This window comes from Delphinapterus leucas, chromosome 17, assembly GCF_059928025.1.
Source record: "Delphinapterus leucas isolate spDelLeu-1000000601 "Yukka" chromosome 17, BTC_Dleu_Yukka2, whole genome shotgun sequence".
Classification (NCBI taxonomy): Eukaryota; Metazoa; Chordata; class Mammalia; order Artiodactyla; family Monodontidae; genus Delphinapterus; species Delphinapterus leucas.
Window position 1 is genome coordinate 21,469,237 of NC_143145.1, and position 24,696 is coordinate 21,493,932.

Genomic DNA, 24,696 nt, shown 5'->3' on the forward strand with positions numbered 1-24,696 from the left:
CTGTTGCATAATTTAGGTTATAATTATTTTCTCATTTTCCCCTCCAGCTGTCAGTAGTTTGGTCCCTTCCACCTCGTATTTCTTTAAAATGTCACACTGTTGCTCTAGCTTATTTAAACACTCTGGAAAGTGAAGAAGTGTAGCCATTGGAAGTGCATCCCCACATCCCTTAGAAGGGAGTCCCTGTTTTCTTTCTGTGTGCAGCAGACAGGACCAGGATCCAGCAAGCTAAAAAAAACAGCTGATTGCAGTCGCAAAAAAAAAAACAAAAACCCACAGTCTGGCTTCTACTTAAAAAAAAACAAAAAAAGATGAGGGATATGGTATGAGAGCAGAATTCACTTTATGAGGGGAAACAAAGCAAAAAACATTTAATAGCAATAGTGTCCCAAGTATCAAGTTCTCACTGTATCTCTCTATCGACAGCTGATATCACAGGCCACCTCCACCGATGAGGGCTTCCAAACAAAGACTTTCTTATTCTGTTTCTCCATTTGTCACTCCTAAAAGATACAGTGATCCAAAGTTTATCGCTGAAAGATAGGACAAAAAACTGGTGACAAAAACTTTACGATAAATGGTGGACTTTTTTCTGTCTGAAAAAAGGGAAAAATAATGCATCCATTTTCAGAAGTTCTCTTTTTGTTTCTTTCTTTTGATTCCCAAGAGAGCACATTTTTAGTAGAATTGAATTATTCACATGAATGCTAACCAATGTCAGCTACTCTGTATTCTGTAAGGAATTGAGCTTATGAAATGAATCATCTTGAGTATTTGCTAAACACAAAATCACAAGAATTTGTAAATAATAAATTGTAAAATATACTTTAGAATGACTGCTCCAACATTTGAGTAGACTCTTTTTCGAAGAACAGATCACAGGAATTCCACTGCCTCTTTCCTCAGAATTTCTATAACTTTGAGGAAGAGACTTATAGGAAATCTCTTTTACAAGTATAAGTTAAGAAACCAGTCTGTATGTTTATAAGCCAAGGGCTTATATGCAGAACTTCTCAAGAAATCCAGGGGTTAGATATCAGGATATCGCTGACAGCTCACTGACAATGTCCTGTAAGTTGAACATAGTAATACCTCAGTTGTACAGAGGGAAGAAATTAAGTACCAAAGAGCTGAAATAATTCACTTAGAGTGATCAAAAAAAGTTAAGGACAAACTAAACTTGGTTCAGATAATCCTCAAACCCTCACACACATAAAACAACTTGTATTTAAGAGAAAGACCATGTCCATTCTGTTCTCCTTTGTCTTCCAGAACTAATTTTTGTTAATTAAATACGCAAATGACTTACATTTTATAAATTAATATTTATTTTTACAGACAATGACCATTATGAATATCGCTGAGATCTGCAACTATTTTTTTATGAACCTTATTTTTTACATTAAGAAGGAACCACTTTTAAGGTAGAGGTAGATATTCTAATTCAACATGAACCATTTTAACTCCTAAAAGCTTAACAAAGGAATTGTGTTAGTTGGGAACCACTTGCGTACAAGTCATAAAACTCCAACTCAATTGACTCAGGCAAAAGGAGATGGTATTAGGAGGCTGTTAGAGAATTTTCATGTACCCAGATGACAGCAAGGGCTGGGGATTTAAGCAGCTGCACCCCTGAGACAAGGAAGAGCAGCTCTCTCCCTCCCCTTTTGGGCTCTCAGTGGTGCTGTTTCGACCTCCTATATTAGAGATTCCATTCTCTCACATGGTGGCCACCAGCAGCTTCCAAGCCCCTCTGTCCCACAGCTTCTCCCATCAGCTTCTAATACTCATCTGTTCCCTTAGCTCAAGTTCAAAAACTCCTGAGGACAAGTTGATCAAACTGCCTCGATCTGCGTGACTATATCCAATGAGGTGAGACACCCTCAATGGTAGACTCTACCTGAAGGGTATGGTTGGAATCTAGGCAGGAGTAATTCTCCAAAAAGGGGACAGGACGGGAAGGAAAGGCTACTGAACAGCTAACTGGGCAGACAAACCAAGAATAATCAAGTAGAACAAAAGCAAACACAGATTCTGAAAGTTCAGATAACATCAGAAAGTTAAGATGGCACAAGACAGAACGCTGGAAATTGGCATTAAGGCATTCTTCAGTACATTCTTTTTACTTCTATTTCCCAGCCAAAACAATGAATACACAACTGTAAAGCTTGACAACATACCATTTTCTCTCCCCTCTTGTAGATGTTTTCTGTCACTTCCCCATGGCATCAAAGCTTTTGGCCTACAAATTGCCCCTAAAGTCTTACACAAAGCATCCATAATGTTACTGTCAGAATTGTTTCAGAGCTGTCTATGTTATTTTTAGGGTTCAGATCTTCTGTGCGTTTCTTCATTCCATATTCACGACATTATCTTCCGAGCTTTGCAATTCTGATGCAATTTCCAGTTCATACTTTTTCAATTGCTGCATTTTCATGTTTAAATCCAGCAAAGTTCTGGCCAGCTGGCAATTCTGGAAATGCATTTCCAGCTAAAAGTTAGAAAAAAATAAGGATTTTTATTAGCCTGAGATATGGATCAAATGAAACTGCTCTCTGCACAGGAAAAATAAGGACTTTGTAGGAAAGGAAAATAAGATATCAAGAAAGACGTATTTCTCATCTTATTCTCCAGTTCTGACTGTTTGGCCTGACTATAAAACTGACTTTCTCTACGATAAGGTAAAATCCAGATATACAAATAGCTTTCGAAATGGCCTTGCAATGAAAACAAGAAAAGCTCATGCACAGAGCCATCCATTTGAAAAATTCCTGTGCATAGAAGGCTGTTTCCAAGCAATGGCATGTGATCTGCGAGGAAATCATTTATCTGTATGAGCTTTCTGAGCTACAGGATAACTGCTCAGGGCCCCCTGAACTTTCAGGACCTGGGCCCATTTACTTGATTACTTGTCATTTCAAGTTTTTAGGATTTTAAATGGTCTCCCTGCTGAGCAAAACATTTAACGACCCCTTTGTGTGTACTTATAGAATCTAACAATTTTCACTGTAGAGTGAAATCGGTTATACAGCAAGGCTGATTTATACCCTCCCTCCAGTGGGAGTTTGTGAAGGTCTTCGTTTATTAAGAAATAGATCCATCTCTCGGGCAATGTACGCAAGAGGCAGTGTGACAAAAGCTTAGTCCAACATAATCTTTGCATTATAGTTGAAAACTAGTAATCAACTATTTGCATATTTCTTCAATTAGGGTCTTGTTTAATGCAGTTCATGAGAACCCTGTTCTCTCTGCTGAAAACCCCTCATCAACTCACCAAAAGAAACCACCCCAGGGTGAACCAGGACATTCCACTGGTAAAAAGCAAATATGGGCGGTCCCCTCCTAATTTGCAAAATAAAGTCACTGGATAAAATGTCTTTCAGTTTTCCTCTGACATATTTTTCTTCATTCTTCAGCACCTGGAACCATTTCTTTGATAGCAAGAATTTGCAAAGAATAAAGTAAATGAACATCCAGCAAACAGACAGTAACAACACGACCACTAGCACAAGAAGCCCTGACACCTTGCCTACGGGAAGCTTCTGTTCTCCAGTGTGGAACGGACGCCCTATAAACCTGCCCTACTCTTCCAGCTTTATTTCCTGGCCCTCTTCCCACACCAGCTCCCACTGCAGCTGGTCAGAAACTTTGCCCATCCCAAAATAAACACGTCGTACTGAGCCACATCTTCTGCCCGCTCTGCCCCTTGCCACCCACTTCCTGTTGAGCTCAGCCAGATGCCAACTCTTCTTAGAAGCCTTCTCTGTCTCGCCTTATCTGTGCTTCCACAGCGTTCTGTACATGTGCCTCTCCTAGCACACAGCCTACACTAGACTGATGATTTTGAGCACAGTTTGTTCCTATTCATAACTGTATCCCCAGCTGGGGGTGCACTGCTTGCTCACGCAACATGGTGGGTTCTCTGTGTGTTTGTTAAAAGACTGAGTGAAGGAATGACTAAATGGAGAAACTGATGATCACCCATCCTATACTTTCATGCCAAGAATCAAGCAGTTGAATTATTGATAATGGCTCACCATCTAAGCAAAACAAAGTATGTGTAACTCACACCTGTTTAGGAAAGTCAAACACCAATGATTCCTTAATTTTCTTTCCTCATGGATCCCACTGAGAATCTAATGAAAGCTATGAAAGAAGTGCATTTTATGCACTGAGGAAACAAGTGCATTTTATGTGCATACAAAATTTGGCATACAATTTTAGGCATATAGAACCCCTGGAATTCACTCACAGGCCCTGGAATTCAACGCAAGCCACTAAGAAGACCAATTCAAACAACAAATAACAGCATAAATAACATTTCATAAATAGTAACATGTCTCTAAATTAACTGAACCTGTTCATCGTTCCTTACGCAAATACCACCCTAACAGATGATGCGTGGACACACATGTATGGAGAGGTGCCAGTCCCTACAGAAAACTGGCTAACGGCCCTTTATCAAAAACGGCTTCTTCTAGTGCTGATGGTGTTGAGGATCCACATTCTTTTGCTTCTTCATGACTGGTCACACACAATGGTGAAATTGTTGGCCAAGATGTTGACCATGATCTATAATCTCAGGAACACAGCATCTGTGTATATGTGACATTCTTTGTGTCCTTTCCAGAAGAACCCTTGATCTTCCATGCCTATGTATCTGTCACTTTGGGGGCACAACCAAAACACAGTAAGAGCCACTGAGTAGTGTCTGTGTTCTATGCACTTTATATAACATTAACTCATACAATACTTACAGTGATCCTATGAGTTTATTATTTCCATTTTACAGCTGAAACCCAAACTTGCTAATTAGCATTCCTAAAGTAACAGGAACAGTGAGAGCAGAGCCTGTAAATGTTAATGCTGGGATTTGAACCCTCATCTATTTGGAATTTTATTCTCCACCTCTTCCCCACCCCCGGTTCATTACTTGCTTAAAACTCCTACTAGTGGAACGACTAGTTAGAATGTGAAGGTTCAAGTGCCTCGGAGCTTACTGAATGTAATTTCTTCACTTGATTTAAATCAGTCAGCTGAGGGCTTCCCTGGTGGCGCAGTGGTTGGGAGTCCGCCTGCCGATGCAGGGGACACGGGTTCGTGCCCCGGTCCGGGAAGATCCCACATGCCGCAGAGCGGCTGCGCCCGTGAGCCATGGCCGCTGAGCCTGCGCGTCCGGAGCCTGTGCTCCACAACGGGAGAGGCCACAGCAGTGAGGGGCCCGCGTACCGCAAAAAAAAAAAAAAAAAAAAATGAGTCAGCTGAGGTATGGGGGGGATGGTGACACCCCAGGTCAGCAGCACAGGGTGACTAAGCCGGGTCTCAGCCTTCCAGCGGGCATCCTCATCCATAGCACACCCCTCCAGGCCATCTCTACTAATGAGGGGTCTCGCCCAGCCACTGCTCAGGTATCTGAAGAAAACCATGTGTTTCTCCGATATGGCTGGGTCAGAATTAATACATACCTTGTCAAATCCAAATTGTTAACACAGGTAAAATTAAATTGACTACCTTCTTGCCCTTCTTAAACTCAGAAACAAGATAAACTGTTAAGGTTCTTAAATCAGACAACTGACTGATGGTTGAATCCGTTCTAAAGTAGTGGTTAACATTTTATTAGTATTCAATGCAAAAGACTAGAAGTTTCCAAATCTCCACTACACATATTCATGGGCAGCACCGTTTTAAAGCTTAAATTGCTCTTATTCATTTTGTCTCTTTCAAATTGTACCTAACTTGGAAATTGTTTAAATCACAAAACAGTAACTAAAATATTTACCTACAGTTCCTCCTGCCTAATGTTAAAAAGCTACAATTTTACAAAATACCTTATTATCATTTTTTGTTTTCTGAATTCTTACCCAGGGGAAAGATAAAACTTGCAGAATAAAAGAAACAGTTGCTGATGGACTCGCTCCATCCATCCTGTGATTTCATTTCATTGAAACTTACGCCTCCGAGCCCCATAACATGCACGTACTATGAGTTCCCTAGAGGGAACTTTCTATGTGGTAGAAAAATATAGAACAAGTTGGGGAGGGGTGGTGACGGAGGTCTCGGGTGTGTCACTAGTAGACTCAGCCCTCGACAGCCAGCCAGCACCTCGGGCCCTGCCGGATCCCTCCCCTCCCCCGCTTCCCTCCTGGATGCTGCGTGGGAGGCAGGAGCATCGGCACGGTCCGGGAAGATCGACGGCCGGTGCCCAGCTCGCCCACGCGGCACGGCCTCACCCTCTCCCTGGGAAAAGCGGCGCTCGGCCTCCCAAGCCCTCGGTGGGGCGCGTGCGCGGCCCGCGGCCGGGGGCCCCGGGAGAGGACGAAGGAGAGGCGGCCCCGAGAGCCGGCCGCCAGCGGGCTCACCAGCTCGGCGCGCAGCCCGGCCAGGGCGCTCTCGACGCGCGCCCGGCTCTGCTCCTCCTGCGCCGTCTCCGCCGCCTCCTCCTCCCGCGAGCGCCTCGAGACGCCGCGCGGCGCCGCCCGCTGGAAGGCGCTCGCCAGCCGCCGCCTGAGGTCTTCCAGCAGCGGGCTGGCGGCTGGGGCCTCCTCCGGGCCGGCCACGCTCTCGCCGCCTCCGGGGAAGCCTCGTGAGGGAGGCAGGGTTGAGGGCCTGAGCCCGGCGCCAACTGGGATGCCGTGGGGCCCCCGGGAAGTTCCCTCTCTGCGGCGGCTGGAGTCACCCAGGGACATCTCGGAGACGCCGGGTTCCAGGCTTCCAGGCTTGTATTGCTAAGGGTTTGTTTCCAAGTGCGAGATGAGGGCGGGTGAGATTGGGGGCGGGGTAACTCATGGAACCGGCGGGACCACTGCCAAGTGGGACGGGGCTATTGCTCCGCTGTGTAGAGGCGCTCCTTTCCCCCGGCCTCATCTCTGTCCTTCTTCCCTCCTTAGCAACAGACGAAGGAAGTGGTTCCCATAACTCCGAGAAGAGGTTTCAACTGGCTCCCTTTTTCTTGCTCCTTGGAACGTCGTTCTAAGGGAAGACTTGGGTCCATCCAGGTAGGTGGAAGTTGAGGTACGGATGGAAAGTTTGAGGCCCTGGTTGCCTCGATTATTAATATTTCAGCCCTGTAAAATATTTTTCCCTGGCTTTCTACCGACTGAGGCACTGTGACAGGTGTCGTGGATATAAAGTCTGATTAGGCCTCGTACCAATCCCAGGTGTTGCCCACAATCAAGTGGGAGAAGCTTGGCCCTGTTTGAAACTTAGAATGATCTTTCCACAAGCCCAACAATGCAGAAGACGCTTCGATTCTGAGACTCCGTGTTCTTTTCTATACTTGACACCCTTCTGCCACTTTCACATTGTGAAGGGGTTAAAATGAAAAATAAAAATTCCTCTTACTCCAGAGTGTGTTATTTTCTAATTCCCAGCTCAGTTTAATCAGGTACCAATATTACTTGTACATCCTTTATCAATGAACAGAATCCGCTGCCTCTTTTGGATCTAATCGAGAATTTCTAAAAAGGAATAAACAATCAAAATTTTTGTGTGATCACAGAATGCAAATACCTACTCCCCCCCATCCAGAAAGGGGGCAGAGATGTCCATACAGTACTCCCAGAATTAATCATTCATTTAATAATGATTTACAAGTCACCTGCAATGTTCCAAGTCCGTGATTGGTATTGAGGGCAGTAAGAGCTAATTGTGATTAGTGTTTACTGGGTGTCAGGCACTTTTCATATATTAACCCATTTTATCTTCACAATAACCCTGTGAGGAAGGCACCGTTAGTTTCTGTATTTAACAGGTGAGGAAACTAAGGCAGATGTTAAGCTGTAAGGCAAAGATCACAAAACTGGTAGATGGTGGGCCTGGGATTTGCACCTAGGAAGTCTGGCTTGTGCTCTGAACCACTGAGACACACCTTGGATACACACTACCTCCCAAAGAGGAAAAGAAGTTGCTCAGTTGTATGACTGAATGTTCAAATTCCCTGTGCTCATAAAATTCAACTCTACGGAGATGGCTTAAGGCTCAACTGGATAAGGAGCAGTGCAGGTTACCAGTTCTGCCGATAATCTGCCAAATTCAATCTGCCACCTTACAGTAGTTTACAACCTAAGCACAGTCATATACCTGTCATTGTATATTTGTCACAAAGATTCTCTAGAAACATTTGAAGATGTGTTCTATCGGTGGAAATTATGAAAATCCGTATGGTCTACTAGGAACTAACTGAATATAAATATTTAAGTTTTTTAAATTTGTGGTTTTTATGCATGTATGTGATAGGTGGTAGGGCTTGAAAACCAGCACCAGTCAATGTGCAGTAGAAATATTTTTTTATATATAAATTTATTTATTTATTTTTGGCTGCATTGGGTCTTTGTTGCTGCGCACAGGCTTTCTCTAGTTGCGGCGAGCAGGGGCTACTCTTCGTTGCGGTGCATTGGCTTCTCATTGCGGTGGCTTCTGTTGCGGAGCATGGGCTCTAGGCACGCGGGCTTCAGTAGTTGTGGCACATGGTCTCAGTAGTTGTGGCTCGCGGGCTCTAGAGCACAGGCTCAGCAGTTGTGGCGCTCGGGCTTAGTTGCTCCACGGCATGTGGGATCTTCCCGGACCAGGGCTCGAACCCATGTCCCCTGCATTGGCAGGCAGATTCTTAACCACTGCACCACCAGGGAAGTCCAGAAATATTTAAAATTAGTTTTCTGCCATGATTTTTCACTTCTGTTTCCAGATCATTTTCTTCAACAAGAATTTCAGTTAAGTTTGATTTAATTCAACAAACAGTGAACGGTGCATGTTCATTTAAGCACTGTCCCATGTAAGGGAGCTGAAAAGGTGAATAAAGCACAATTATTGCCCTCCAGAAGCTTAAAGCCTGAAAGAACAAATTCATTCATTCATTCAGCAGTAGTTATTTAATATCTTATTTATATACCAAGTATTATACAGAGTGCTCAGGCTGTGAAAGTAAACCAGTAAGACAAAATGGTGTTTTAGAATAGATTGGTTTTATCACAAATTAATTATTTTCCATATGTCAATTTTTTCAGCCATGGTACATCTTGAATTTTACAATTTTTTTTTCTTTTATACGAGTAAAATGAATGGAAGCATTGGTGAATCAGAGTGAATATAATATGCAGAGACATTTGCGTTAGGAAATGTATTAGTTATCCATTGCTACATAACAAATTATCCCCAAATTTAGTGGCTTAAAACAACAATAAACATCATTTCTTACGGTTTCTGTGGACAAGAGTTTGGGAACAGCTTAGATTATGATCTGGGACTTTCATGACATTGTAGTCAAATGTTATCCGAAGCTGGATGTGATTGGAGCTGGAGGGTCTGCTTGCAAGGTGGACCATTCACATAGCTGGCAAATTGGTGCTGGTGTTTGGTGGGAAGCCTTAGTTTCTCTCCATGTGGACCCTTTACCAGGACTGCTTGAGTGCCCTCATGATGTAGTGGCCAGCCTACCTCAGAACAAGACAGAGAGAGACAGAGAGAGAGAGAGAGAGAGAGAGCGCCAGATGGAAGCTCTTTGTATGTGTTCTGAACCATATTTTTATGATCTAGTCTTGGAAGTCACACGGCATCACCACATTCTGTTTATTAGAATCAAGTATCTAAGTCTGGACCCCATTTAAGTGGAGGGGAATTAGGCTCCTTCTTTTGAAGTAAGGAGTATCAAAAAATATGCAGACAGATTTTTGATCTGCCACAAGAAAAATATGGTACATACATGTAAGCAATGAATCAAATGACTGCTGACTTCCTGTCAGAAAAAAAAATGAAGGCCAGAAGATATTAGAACAATATTTTTTTAGGTTCAGGAAGGAAAAAATTAACATAGATTTCTATATCCAGCAAAAATATCCTTCAAAGGCAAAATAAACGTGTTATGACATAAGAGAAAATTAGAAGAATTTGTTACCAGCCAACCTATGCTGTTAGAAATACTAAAGGAAACACCTCAGGCTGAAGTAAAATGGTAATAGAGGGAAACTCAAATCTTTAGGAAGGAATGAGAGTATAGGAAATTGTAAATACCTAGATATATACATATAAATGACTTACAGTCCTCTTAATTTTTTTAAAAAAACACATGACTGTTTAATGAAAAAATTATAACATAGTCTTCTGTGCTTTATAATGAATTTAGATGTATCAATATAATATAGTAACTATAGAATAAGTAATCTTGAGGATGAATGGAGCTGTACATTTTATATGAAGTGGTAAGGTATAAACCCTAAGTACACTGTAAAAGATTAAGGGTATATATATTTTAAAGCCTAGAGCAATCACTAAAAAAAAATGGTGCAAAGAGGTATAGCTAAAAAGCCATTAGAATGAGTGTCTATGTAGAAAATCTGAAACAATTAACAAAAAACACCCTTCTGATACTAATAAACAATTATATCAAAGTTGCAGGATACAAGTTGAATATACAAAAGCTAATCACTTTCCTATAAACCAGCAATAAGCAGTGGAATTTGATTTTTTTGGGGGGGGGCGGCACTGCATGGCTTGTGGGATCTTAGTTCCCCAACCAGGGATTGAACCCAGGCCCTCAGCAGTGAGAGCACAGAGTCCTAACCACTGGACCGCCAGGGAATTCCCTGGAATTTGATATTTCAAACACACATTACCTTTTACATTAGCACCCAAAAAAGAAAAACACTTAGGTATAAATCTAACAAAATATCCATATGGGGAAAACTACAAAATTCTGCTGAAAGAACTCACAACTTAACTAAGTAAATGGAGAGATACTCCATGTTCATAGATAGGAAGACTCAGTATTGTCAAGATATCAGTTCTTCCCAACTTGACCTATAGGTTCAATGCAATGCCAATCAAAATCCCAGCAAGTTTTTTGTGGATATACACAAACAGATTTTAAAGTTTATGTAGAGAGGCAAAATGCCCAGAATAGCCAACATAATATTAAAGGAGAAGAGCATTGAGGACTGACAGTACTTGACTACAAGGCTTACTGTATAAAGCTACAGTAATCAAGGCAATGTGGTATTGGCAAAAGAATGGACATATAGATCCATGGACCATAGCCGAGAGATATACCCACATAACTGATCTTTGACAGACGAGCAAAGGCAACACAATGGAGAAAAGACATACACACAAGTGGTGTTGGAATGACTGGACATCTGTATGCAAAAAAAAAAATGAGTCTAAACACAGACACCCTTCACAAAAATTAATTCAAAATGGATCATAGACCAAAATGCATAACTATAATTCCTGGAAGATAATGTAAGAGAAAATTTACATGACCTTGGGTATGTTGATGACATTTTAGATAGAACACCAGAGGCATGATCCATGAAAGAAATAATAACTTGAACTTCATTAAAACAGAAAACTTCTGCTCTGCAAAATATACTGTCAAGTAAATGAGAAGACAAGCCACAGACTAGGAGAAAATATTTGCCAAAGACATATCTAACAAAGGACGGTTATCCAAACTATACAAACTACTCTTAAAACTCAACAATAAGAAAATAACCCAATTAAAATGTGAGCAAATGACCTGGACACCAGACACCATCAACATATATGAAAAACAAATAAGCATATGAAAAGATGCTCAACATCACACGTCAGTAGGGAAATGCAAATTAAAACAATAATGTATCATTACATGTCTATTTGGCCATTCTGTGGCCAAAATTTAAAACACTGACAACACCAAATGTTAACAGGGAAGTGGAGCAATAGGAACTCTCATTCTTTGCTGGTGGGAATGTAAAATGGCATAGCTACTTTGGAGGACACTTTGGCAGTTTCTTACAAAACTAAACATACTCCCACCTTCTGATACAACAGTCATGCTCCTTGGTATTATATCTAAAGGAGTTGAAAACTTACATCCACATGAAAACCTGAACACAAATGTTTATAGCAGATTTCTTCATAATTGCCAAAACTTGGAAACAGCCAAGATGTCCTTTAGTAGGTGGATACAGAAACAAACTGTGGTACATCCAGACAGTTGGATATTATTCAGCTAAAAACAAATGTGTTATCAAGCCATGGTAAAACATAGAAGAATCCTAAATGCATATTGCTAATTGGGAGAAGCCAATCTGAAAGTGGTTCATGCTGTATAATTCCAATTATATGACATTCTAGAAAAGGCAAAACTATGGTGACAGTAAAAAGATCAGTGGTTACCAGGATTGGGGGGTGGGGAGGGATGAATAGACAGAGTACAGGATTTTTAGAGCAGTAAAACTATTCTGTATGTTACTGAAATGGTGGAGACATGTCATTATACATTTGTCAAAACTCATGGAATGTATAACACCAAAAATGAACCCTAATGTAAACTGTGGACTTTGAGTGATAGTGATATGCCAATAGAGGTTCATCGATTATAACAAATGTACCACTCTGGTGCAAGATGTTGATAGTGGGAGAGGTTATGTGGTTGGGGAGAGGCAGGGGGTGATGGGAACTCTCTGTACTTCCAGCTTAATTTTTCTGTGACCCTAAAACTGCTCTAAAAATAAAGTCTATCTTTTAAAGCCAGTAGATAAACTAAAATATGCTTCTAAAAGCATTAAATTAATCCAAAATGAAGCCGGAAAAGAGATACAGCTTAAAATACAGAGAGAGCAAATATAAAACATTTGGTAAATGGTAGGCCTAAATTAGATCATATCAAAAATTACATTAAGCCTTAATGTACTAAATATTCCAATTAAAAGGCAGAGGTGTTCAACTGGATTAAGCAAAAGCAAGAACCGAATATATTCTTCCTAAAAGAGATATACTTTAAATACAAATACAGGACTTCTGTGACCTGTAAAGATGGAGTAACATGAACTGGATTTATCCTCCTATCTGAAACAGCCAAGAAGCACCAAATATATTATTGAACTGACTTCAAAACACTGGACATCAGGCAATGAAAGACTGATCCCTGAGAGAATTTTTTTCAAACAGCCTTCTCAGTCTTGTTTACTGATTCCTCTCATCCTTGAGGACTTCAGAATTCAAAACACTGAACACCAGGCAATGAAAGACAGTGATCCCTGAAAGCTTTTTGTCAAACAGCCTTCTCAGTCTTGTTTACTGATTCCTCTCATCCTTGAGGACTTTAGAACGTCTCAGGCTGTGTCCTTGGACCACTTCTCTTCTTTATCTCCCTTCACTGCAAAGTGATTTCGTCTTGTTCCATGGCTTTTTATTTTCGGTTACTGAGTTGTTTGAGTTCTTTATGTATTTTCAATATTAACCCTTTATCAGGTTTATGATATGCAAGTATTTTATTTCTTTCTTATTGAAGTATAGTTGATTTACAATATTGTGTTAGTTTCAAGTGTACAGCAAAGTGATTTGGTTATACATATATGTATATATATTCTTGTTTTTTCCATGGATTTTATTATGATCTGTATGAAATGCTGACACCTCAAAATCTTATCTTTAGGTCAGACCTCTCTTCTAACTCTATCTCTACTTGGATGTTCAACTTAATATATCTCATTCTTAAACATTGATTACCTGCATCCCTTAATATATTCTTTTTTCAGTACCCCCAACCCAATTCAGTAAATGGAAATTCTATTCTGTCAGTTACCCAAAACATAAACCTTGGAATCACTCACAATTTTCTTCTCCCTCTTTCATCCTACATGCAATTCATCAGCATATCCTGTAGGCTCTACCTTGCAGTATATCCAGAATCAAAGAGCATCTAACTCCTGTCATCCTAATCTTCCCACTCCCTGTCGCCTAGACTATTGTCATAGCTTCCAACACATCTCCATACTCTATAACTGCCCTCTTTTTCTTCCCTATTTTATTCTCATTGCGGCAGATCATGTCATTTCTTCATTCAGGATCCTCCAGTGTGTTCCCACCTTACTTAGAACAAAATCCAATATTCTACCATAGCCTACAAAGCCCTTTATAATTCATCCCAAATGGCATTCCCTCCATTTCTCTGATCTCATCTCCTTCCTCTCTCTCCTTTGCTTACTCCATCTTGCCACCCTGGTCTCTTTACTGTTCTCCTTTCAGGGCCTATGCTTTGTTATTCCTTTTTCCTAGGATTCTCTTCTCCCAGATACATGAGTGGCTAGTTCCCTTACTGTGTTCAAGTCTCTGCTCAAATGTCACTTCATCAGATAGACCTCCCTTGATCTAAATTAGCATATATACACCCCTCCACTCCCGTCATTCTCTGTGTTTTTGCCCTTCGTTTTATTCCTTAATACTTACACCAACTGTCATACTGTATATTTATTTGTTTTCTCATCTGTCTTCTCTTGTCTGCTAATAGAATATAATCTCCATGAGAACAGGTACTTTCTTTTGTTAACTGCTATATCCCTAAAATAGTGCCTAAAATGGTATCTGGCATTTAGCAGGCAGTACATAAAACTTTGTGAAATGAATGAAAAGAAGAGAGAGAAGGAAACAGAAGGCATCAGGACAAAGAGAAGGATGAGGGGAGAGAGATAAGGAGGAACTAGCTGAGTAGACCAACCAGGCAGCTGAAACAAACGTGGAATATCATGTCAGTTCATGGAATTCTCCAGAGTGACTCCAAAATGATAAATCAGGCCTGCTTGAAAAGAGCACAGTATCTGCTAGTGAAAAGAAAAATAACCCCTGTCCTTGTAGCATATTTCTTCAACGCATTTGTGCAAAGTGCACCTGATGCAAGGACAGGTCATGACGTCAGCCCCCAGTCCAGCCAGCTGACAGTGCCTGAACCCAACAGTCTCAGCTAAGTTTCTGAAACCATGTGATTTCTGGAATCATGTGGTCTGTATGTCTGTTTCTCTCTTTGGCTTCTTAAGGACAGCGCCTGGGTCTTCATCACCTTTTCATCACCTCCATGCTGGCATGAAACAAACACTTAACAAATACTGGTTAAATTCATTAATAAATTGATTAATACAGCAAGGCAGAAGGCAATTAACATTCATAGAGCACCTCTTAAATACTATATAGATATAGACATGGACACAAGTATAGATGCAGATATAGATTACTTATCGATATAGACAAAAGTATAGATATAGATACAGATATAAATTGTATACAATTTACTTAATCTTCACGAAAATCCTGTGTTAAGTTTGTTTTGTTCTGTTTTTCATATGGGAACCTGAAGTTCAAAGAAAGTAAGAGACTTGCTTAAGGTCATATAGTAGACAAGGAAATGGCTGAGAGAGGAGTTGATTCCAGATCTATATGTCTCCAAGGGTTATGCTCTTTCCTTTATACCATATCAGACAGTGTACAGTTGCAGAATCATTAAAAATGAGCTAAAGAAGGTTAAAACTTTGCATTTCTTTTATTCCAGTTACCTAAACCAATTCTTCCCTAGCCTAAGTGTCATCCTGCTTCCACCCTTACGTTTAGCAAGGACACCTTCTCTCAGTCCTTTTGAAAAACAGGAGGTTGAATGCACATGTCATCCTCCTAATTCATGCAGAACAGCAGCAAAACAAAAGTCTGAAATTCCTTACGCAGAATCCTAATCTCTCTAAATGTTTTTACATAAATTCATCAGTTAATATCTACCTTTGTTGCAACTCATGTCTACTTTTTTTTTTTTCCTGCCTGTTCACTGTTCCCTGGGAAACCTGGATACCAGTTCTTTTATGTGGTCTTTAGCTGTACCTTGGGAACCTTAGCTTTAATTCCACTTCTTCGCTTCCTCTTCAACCATCCACTCTGAACAATTATTCTTTTAAGCAATGGGTTCCACGTGTTCCCACTGCAAACAGAATGTCCCCGAGTGTTCTGTGCAAAAAAGAAACAAATATTTCTCTAGGCTCCAGAGAAAGGAGACTTTTCCTTACAAGCCTCAAAATAAATATTTGTAATTTTTTCAGTGAACAGCTTAGTGATTTGAATCATTTGAGAGTCCGTGGGCAGCGTGGTCATTCTGTTTTGTGGCTAATAGTTGGCAAAAAGTCCTTTTTGGTTGTGGAATGTCCAAGATGTAGTCGTTGTCTTCCTAGCTTGATTTGCCAGAACTCTGGAGTCAAAATGCTGGTTTCAAATCCCAGCTTCACTCCTTGCTGGCCATTTGACTTTGTGTTAGCTCTCTGGGTCGGTTTGTTCACAAGTAAAATGAAAATAATCTTTTCCTCCTCACTCAGTTGCTGAGTAGATTAACTAAAGCACACAGGAGTGCGCTGAACCAAGTAGGTCTGGCTTACCCCAAGTAGGCCCTTCATAAATGTTATCTCTGCTCTCACATAATGGATGTGATGGGGTTCTTGCTGTAGAGACATGTTTCTAAATGTCGCATTAGTGAGCATCATAGTACTGTGTATCTAAAAGATACAGGAGAATTGGTATTAGGATTGCAAGGGAAACTGAGTCAGGTCTGAACTACAACAGTGAATCCAGGCTAGACAGTGCTCATTCCAATAGGTTGGATGACGATTTAAGATTGTCAGTGATCGTATGGAACGAGTATAATCATGTCGATCACATCTTCTAAGTGTGTATGGTGAGTTGTGTTATTGTTCACAATATTCTCTACCTCTTGGCAGTGGGGAGATTATATTTCTCCACTCCGCTGACCTCAGGCTTGGCCATAGGACTTGCTTAAGCCAATGAACTGCGAGCAGATGGGGCATGTGTGATTTCCCAGCGAAAACTACAGGCGCGGTCACACAATCTACCCTCTTCTGTTTTCCAGTGATGTCCTAGGGCAGGCAGTTCCTTCACCCTGGGTCCTAGAATAAAGATATCATGGAGCAGAGAGGAAGCTGGGCTATCTTGGGTGTGTAGTTCGATTGAGAAATAAATGTAGAAATCCAAAAGGACTAGTGTGTTTGCTTTTTTGAGAGCCTTGATATCTGATTATCCTTTTGATCTGTTTCCTTTTTCTAAAAATAGAATGCAGATGTAAGCATCCAGAGGACTAAGAGTTCTGGTACATTGAAATTTTACTGTGTCGTTTCTGAGCAGAGATGTGCTGAAGCTTACTTGCCTCAAACAAGAAAAATCTAGTTGTTGGAAGGTACAAAAGATTTCTAGTAACTGTCCAAATACATTTGCTCTTTCATTAGATTAAATGATTTATGAGTATATATGAAATATAGATAACTGTAACTGTTTTTTATTGACAGAATATATAAAAGCAGATATGCAGGACACTGTATAATTTTAGACTGTCAGTTTATAGTCCGAGAAGAACATCACAGCCTTATTTCCACACTAAATATAAAAGGACATATGTTTTGAAGGAAATTAAAAGTGCTACTCTAGTGAACATAAGAATGAGAAGAAAGGAAAACAGCCTTATTGCTTCCATGGAGAAAGTTTTAGTTGTCTGGATAGAAGATCAAAACAACCACAGTGCTCTCTTAAGCCAAAGCCTAATCCAGAGCAAGAACCTAATTCTCCTCAATCCTAAGAAGGCTGAGAGAGGTGAGGAAGCGGCAGAAAAAAGTTTGAAGCTAGCAGAGGTTGGCTCATCAGATATAAGGAGAGAAGCCGTCTCCATAACATAAAAGTACAACATGAAGCAGCAAGTGCTGATGTAGAAGCTGCAGCCAGTTATATAGAATATCTAGCGAAGATCATTAGTGAAGGTGGCTACACCAAACAACACATTTTCATTGTAAATGAAACAGCCTTATATTGGAGGTAAATGTCATCTAAGACTTTCATAACTAGAGAGGAGAAGTCAATGCTTGGCTCCAGGCTGTGTTAGGGGCTAATGCAGCTGGTGATTTTAAGTTGAAGCCGGAGTTCATTTACCATTCCAAAAATCCTAGGGCCTCTAAGAATTATGCTCAGTCTACCCTGCCTGTGCTCTGTAAATGGAACAACAAAGCCTGGATGACAGCACATCCAGTAAACCTGGTTTACTGGATGTTTTAAGCCCACTGTTGAGAACTACTGCTTAGAAAAAAAAAGATTGCTTTCAAAATATTACTGCTCATTGACAATGCACCTGGTCACCCAAGAGCTCTGATGGAGACGAACAATGAGATTAATGTTGTTTTCATGCCTGCTAATATAACATCCATTCTGCAGCCCATAGATCTAGGAGTAATTTAGACTTTCAAGTCTTATTATTTAAGAGCTACATTTCATAAAGCTAACACTACCATAGATAGTGATTCCTCTGATGGATCTGAGAAAAGTAAACTGAAAACCTTCTGGAAAGGATTCACCACTCTAGATGCCATTAAGAACATTTGTGTTTTGTGGGAAGAGGTCAAAACATCAACATTAATAGGAATTTGGAAGAAGTTGATTCCAGCCTTCATGGATGACTTTGAGGGGTTCAAGACTTCAGTGGAGGAAATACCTGCAGACGTGGTAGAAATAGCAACCTCGTTTTTTTCCATTATGGAGATTCCTCAGAAAACTAAAAATAGAATTACCATATGATCTAGAAATCTCACTCCTGGGCATATATCCAGACAAAACTCTAATTCAAAACGTTACATGCACCCCTATGTTCACAGCAGCACTATTCACAATAGCCAAGACATGGAAACAACCTAAATGTCCATCCACATATGAATGGACAAAGAAGAAGTGGTACATATATACAATGGAATACTATGTAGCCATAAAAAAGAACAAAATAATGCCATTTGCAGCAACATGGTTGCAACTAGAGATTATCGTACCAAATGAAGTAAGTCAAAAAGAGAAAGACAAAAGTCATATGATATCAGTTATATGTGGAATCTAAAATACGGCACAGATCACCCTATCTACAAAACAGAAACAGACTCATGGAAATAGAGAATAGACTTGTGGTTGCCCAGGGAGAGGGAGTTGGGGAAGGGAAGGAGTGAGAGGTTGGGGTTAGCAGATGTAAGCTATTATATAGAGAATGGATGAACAACAAGGTCCTACTGTATAGCACAGAGAACGATAAAAAAAAAAAAATTATGCTCCTACTCTGGCTGTACTCTGCAAATAGAATCACAAAGCCTGGATGACAGCACATCTCTTTACAACATGGTTCACTGAATATTTTAAGCCCACTACTGAGGCCTATTGCTCAGAAAACAAGAAAAAGATATCTTTCAAGATATTACTATTCTATCAAATTACCAATGGCATTTTTTACAGACTTGAACAAAAAAATCTTAAAATTTGTATGGAGACACAAAGGACCCCGAATAGCCAAAGCAATCTGGAGGGAAAAAAACAGAGCTGGAGGAATCAGACTCCCTGACTTCAGGCTATACTACAAAGCTACAATAATCAAGACAATATGGTACTGGCACAAAAACAGAAATAGATCAATGGAACAGGATAAAAAGCCCAGAGATAAACCCACGCACCTATGGTCAACTAATCTATGACAAAGGAGGCAAGGATATGCAATGGAGAAAAGACAGCCTCTTCAATAAGTGGTGCTGGGAAAACTGGACACCTACCTACATGTAAAAGAATGAAATTGGAACACTCCCTAACACCATACACAAAAATAAACTCAAAATGGATTAGAGACCTAAATGTAAGACCAGACCCTATAAAACTCTTAGAGGAAAACATAGGAAGAACACTCTTTGATATAAATCACAGCGAGATCTTTTTTGACCCGCCTCCTAGAGTAATGGAAATAAAAACAAAAATAAACAAGTGGGACCTAATGAAACTTATAAAGCTTTTGCACAGCAAAGGAAACTATAAACAAGACAAATAGACAACCCTCGGAATGAGAGAAAGTATTTGCAAACAAATCAACGGACAAAGGATTAATCTCCAAAATACATAAACAGCTCATGCAGCTCAACGTTAAAAACACAAACAACCCAGTCCAAAACTGGGCAGAAGACCTAAATAGACATTTCTCCAAAGAAGACATACAGATGGCCAAGAAAGAGGCACACGAAAAGCTGCTCAACATCACTAATTATTAGAGCAATGCAAATCAAAACTACAGTGAGGTATCACCTCACACCAGTTAGAATGGGCATCATCAGAAAATCTACAAACAACAAATGCTGGAGAGGGTGTGGAGAAAAGGGAACCCTCTTGCACTGTTGGTGGGAATGTAAATTCATACAGCCACTATGGAGAGCAGTATGGAGTTTCCTTAAAAAACTAAAAATAGAATTACCATATGACCCAGCAATCCCACTACTGGGCATATACCCTGAGAAAACCATAATTCAAAAAGACACATGCACCCCAATGTTCATTACAATAGCCAGGTCATGGAAGCAACCTAAATGCCCATCAACAGACAAATGGATAAAGAAGATGTGGTACATATATACAATGGAATATTACTCAGCCATGAAAAGGAATGAAACTGGGTCATTTGTAGAGATATGAATTGACCTAGAGACTGTCATACAGAGTGAAGTAAGCCAGAAAGAGAAAAATATCGTATATTAACGCATATATGTGGAACCTAGAAAAATGGTACAGATGAACCAGTTTGCATGGCAGAAATAGAGAGACAGATGTAGAGAACAAACGTATGGACACCAAGGGGGGAATCGGTGGGTGGGGGGGGATGAATTGGGATATTGGGATTGACATATATACACTGATATGTATAACATAGATAACTAATAAGAACCTGCTGTATAAAAAAATAAGTAAATAAAATAAAAAATTTAAAAAAATATATTACTCCTCATTGACAATACACCTGGTCGTCCAAGGGCTCTGATGGAGATGTAGAATGAGATTAGTGTTGTCATCATGCCTGCTAACTCAAAATTCATTCTGCAGCCCAAGGATCAAGGAGACTTTCAAGTCTTATTGTTTAAGAAATACATTTTATAAGTCTGTAGCTAACTTTGATAGTGATTCCTCAGATAGATCTGGGAAAAATATATTGAAAACCTTCTGGAAAGGATTTATCTTTCTAGATGCCATTAAGATCATCCATGATTCTTGGGACGTGGTCAAAGTATCAACTTTAACAGGAATTTGGAAGAAGTTAATTCCATCCTTCATGGATAACTTTGATGGGTTCAAGACTTCAGTGAAAGAAGTACCGGAAGATGTGGTAGAAATAGCAGGACAACTAGAATTAAGAGTAGATCCTGAAAATGTGACTGAATTGCTGCAATCTCATGATAAAACTCTAATGAATGAAGAATTGCTTTTTATGGGTGAGTAAAGTGGTTTCTTGAGATGGAATTTACTCCTGTTGAAGAAAGATGCTGTGAAGACTGTTGAAACGGCAACAAAGGATTTAGAATATAACAAATTTAGTTAATAAAGCAGTGGCAGTGTTTGAGAGGATTGACTCCAATTTTGAAAGAAGTTCTACTGTGGGTAAAATGCTATCAAACAGCATTGCATGCTACAGAGAGATCATTCATGAAAGGAAGAGTCAATTGACGCGGCAGACATCATTGGCGTCTTGCATTAAGAAACTATCACAGCCCCCCCAGCCTTCAGCAACCACCACCCTGATCAGTCAGCAGCCATCAGCATCAAGGCAAAACCCTCCACCAGCAAAAAGATGACAACCCACTGAAGGCTCAGGTGAAAGCATTTTTTAATTAAGGTGTGTACACTATTTTTCTCAGACATAATGCTATTGCACACTTAATAGACTACAGTGCAGTGTAAACGTAACTTTTACATGCACTGGGAAACCAACAAATCCATGTGACTAGCTTGGTTGGGATATTCACTTTATTGTGGTGGTCTGGAACCGAACTCACAGTATCTCTGAGGCATGCCTGTAACATTAAATGTTAAAAATATAACATTATGTTTTTAGTAAGGAAAAACCAACTGGTATGTAAGTGCAACTTATAGCAATGTTCATAGATCAATAGAACCAAGTAAGGTTTATAGGAAGCACATGGGCTTTCTCCATTGGGCAGTAGTCTTCTGCCAGGAGACTACTTCTACCTGACTTATATCAAGTGGATCAGAAAGAGAACAAGAATTTCTAAAAGAATTATATCACACGTCCTTTTACTTCCTTTCTATTGAATGAAGAAATGAAAGGAAAGGCATTGTTGCTTACAGTTCGTTTACACATCAATATTACTCTTTATGGGATCTCTCCATAAATGAAAAGTTAACAGAGTTACAACAACAGATGATAGCCTCTGGCAGGCACAGAATAGAAAAACACTTGAGAAAAGATTATGCATATAATAGAGGAAAAGAGCCAGATATGTTAGATGGACATGAAGATAAGAAGAAACAAGTTGTACTTCAAGTTACAGTTTGTTGTTCTAAAAAAAAAAACACCAAGGCTATCAAGTGGACTATCGAGACTATATTAGTCTCTATATAATATTGAAACAGCCTAGCGTCTAAAATCACGTGCACCAACACACACTGAGTTTAATGTATGTGGAAGTGAGGGGCAGAGCACCAACTTTCATTCATTCAACATTCATTCATTCATTCATTCAAGAAGTATTTTGGAGTATTTATCTGTGTATTAATAGTGCCAGATGCTAGTGTGGACGTTTTTCTTGTTACTCTTGCCTTTTTTGCATTAGATTGTCCCTACTAACTGTTTATTTTCTTCCATCCTTTCAAATCCACATTCAATGAAGAACAAAGGAATTTCCAAAAACTACTAATCCTGGAAATTAATGTACATGCCTGAAACGACTCCATTAATAAAACAATAACAACAACATCTCTCTTTTAAATTAATGATTAGAGACAAGTTTTCATAGATACCTGGCTTCTTGGTTAAATTATGAATTTCTTTGACTACAGGTACACTTACATTGCTTAGGACAGTAAGTGCTAGGTGTGAACCAAGATGATGAAAAGTGAGTAGTACCTGGAGTGGATGCTGCTTGTTTGCAATTTTAGGGTAAAGATTACACAGATATCCACTTTTCAAAGAACTCTTTTTTTAATTACGGAAAAATCTTTAAAAAAAATCAGAATTAGAGGAAGGAAAGTGACTTCTGAGATGTGATTCTTTGAAGAAAGAAACTAATTACTATCTAAAAAAATGCACTGGTAGAAATACTACGTCTAGAAATTGCAGAATTAGTAACTTAATGACACAAAGCTCTATTACCCTATAGTGGGAAGAAGGACAGTGCGGTGAAGGGAAAAGTGTATTAAAAATCTATAGACATGTGCTCTTTACTCACTTGGATTTGACTTCTCCTTTCCTTGTTACTTTTCTACAAACAATATTTGCTGCTCCTGAATATTTCTTGGACACTTTTCACTGCTGCATGACTTCACATGTGCAGTTCCTATGCATGGAATTTCCTTCTCACCCTGCCAGCAATTCTAGTGAGTCTTCCCCAAATTCCCTAGGCAGGAATAGAACCTCTCTCCATTGTGTGTTCCCGCTGCTGTGTCCATAACTCCAACTCTTAGTGCTTTTTATGCTAGACTTTATTTCTTTGTTATCTCCTTTAGTCCATGAGTTTCTGATGCAAACACCTTGTCTTATTTATGGGATCCAGCCCACTGTTCCATAAATGCTGTGGGAAGGATGGATGAATGTTAAGCTAAAGACTGACATGTACCCCATCTCCATGGGATCTGAGTGGATTTCAAATACCTAGTAGAGAAAATTGTACATTTATGATTCTAGGAATACAAACTTTAAAAAAAAAAATTCAAAGTCATCTATTTGCCTTGATTTCCACTTTAATTATTATTATTATTACTATTACTGTTACCTCCTATTGAGAAAATACTGAAAGAAAACATGCCAAGACACATTGAAGCGGTAACACATAATTTTGAGTACAATGATTGTGGGGTATCAGTGAGCATTATTAATATTTTGCACAATGAGGTAATTAATGATTTTTCTTTCATTCAGTATGTTTTTCTTAATGACAGTGCTTTCTTTTTACATTCAGAAAATAATGAAATTTTACTTTAAAAGTCAATGTGTGATTAATAATAAAATGGCTATTTACACAAATATATTGAGCTAAGAAGGAAAGATTCCTATGGGCTGTTTCTGTTGCAGTTTCATAAAAGAGAAGGGACTGGAAGGTATAATGGAAAAGTAAACATAAAAGCTCTGATATATGGAGGTGAATACACAACTTTTTGTAATACACAACTTTTAAACCATGGCATCAAACGAGGCTAGCTCGCTTTTGCCAGCAATAAGAAAGTTAACTGAGCAAAGTACAGAAAACAGTAGGAGCCTTGCTCGCTGCTTTCCAGTACCTGGGAGCCCCCTGCTGTCCACAAAAAGACACTGCAACCTCTCCCCAGGCTAATAGGGCAGTGTTAGGCACCTAACATGCAACCTTAAAAACTTACTTTTACCATTTTCATACACCAGATCATCATTATCATATGCTTTTATCATCCTTATTCTAAATCAACCAAGTCCTCTTTCTGTGTTTTCAATTTTTCTTAATGGTACCACCATGATCTTTTACCACCATCCGGGCTCAAACTCTCCCTCCAGCTGCTGCTTCTCTTCTTTTTCAGCAGTATCATTACCATGTATTGAACGTTTGCTGTGTCAGGCACTGTGCTAGACTCTTCACATGCATTACATATCATTTAATCTCACAATAACCCTTATGAGGCAGGCAATTATGTTCCTTTTAGTGAAACATAATTTAACAAAAAAAAAAGTTTTCCTTTTAGTGAAAGGAAAACAGGCTTAGGATGGTTAAGTAACTTGCCTTAAGTTTTTGAATGCTTAAACTGTTTTACTAGCAAAATGCATTAGTAAATGCATGCTGGTTGAATATAGATTGAACAGTTATTCACTTTGTTAAATTTTAACCGAACATCTTTTAAAAGATAATTTCCAACAAAGGACTA

The 24,696-nt window shown here is 39.5% G+C and overlaps 1 protein-coding gene across 1 annotated transcript; it reads right to left on the reverse strand.

Annotated features, from left to right (window-relative positions):
- Positions 1-1,010: 1,010 nt before the first annotated feature.
- Positions 1,011-6,694, reverse strand: AARD (alanine and arginine rich domain containing protein). Its single transcript, XM_022555615.3, has 2 exons — positions 6,360-6,694; positions 1,011-2,491 (listed from the first exon to the last, which is right to left on the reverse strand). Exons 1-2 carry the CDS (start codon positions 6,684-6,686, stop codon positions 2,351-2,353), a joined length of 468 nt encoding a protein of 155 aa, XP_022411323.3. The 5' UTR covers positions 6,687-6,694; the 3' UTR covers positions 1,011-2,350.
- Positions 6,695-24,696: the final 18,002 nt, after the last annotated feature.

Coding starts and splice junctions, on each gene's coding strand:
- AARD (XM_022555615.3), bottom strand. CDS start 6,686: ATGTCCCTGGGTGACTCCAGCCGCCGCAGAGAGGGAACTTCCCGGGGG. Junction 2,492..6,359: donor CCGGGCTGCGCGCCGAGCTG/GTGAGCCCGCTG, acceptor TCTAACTTTTAG/CTGGAAATGCATTTCCAGAA.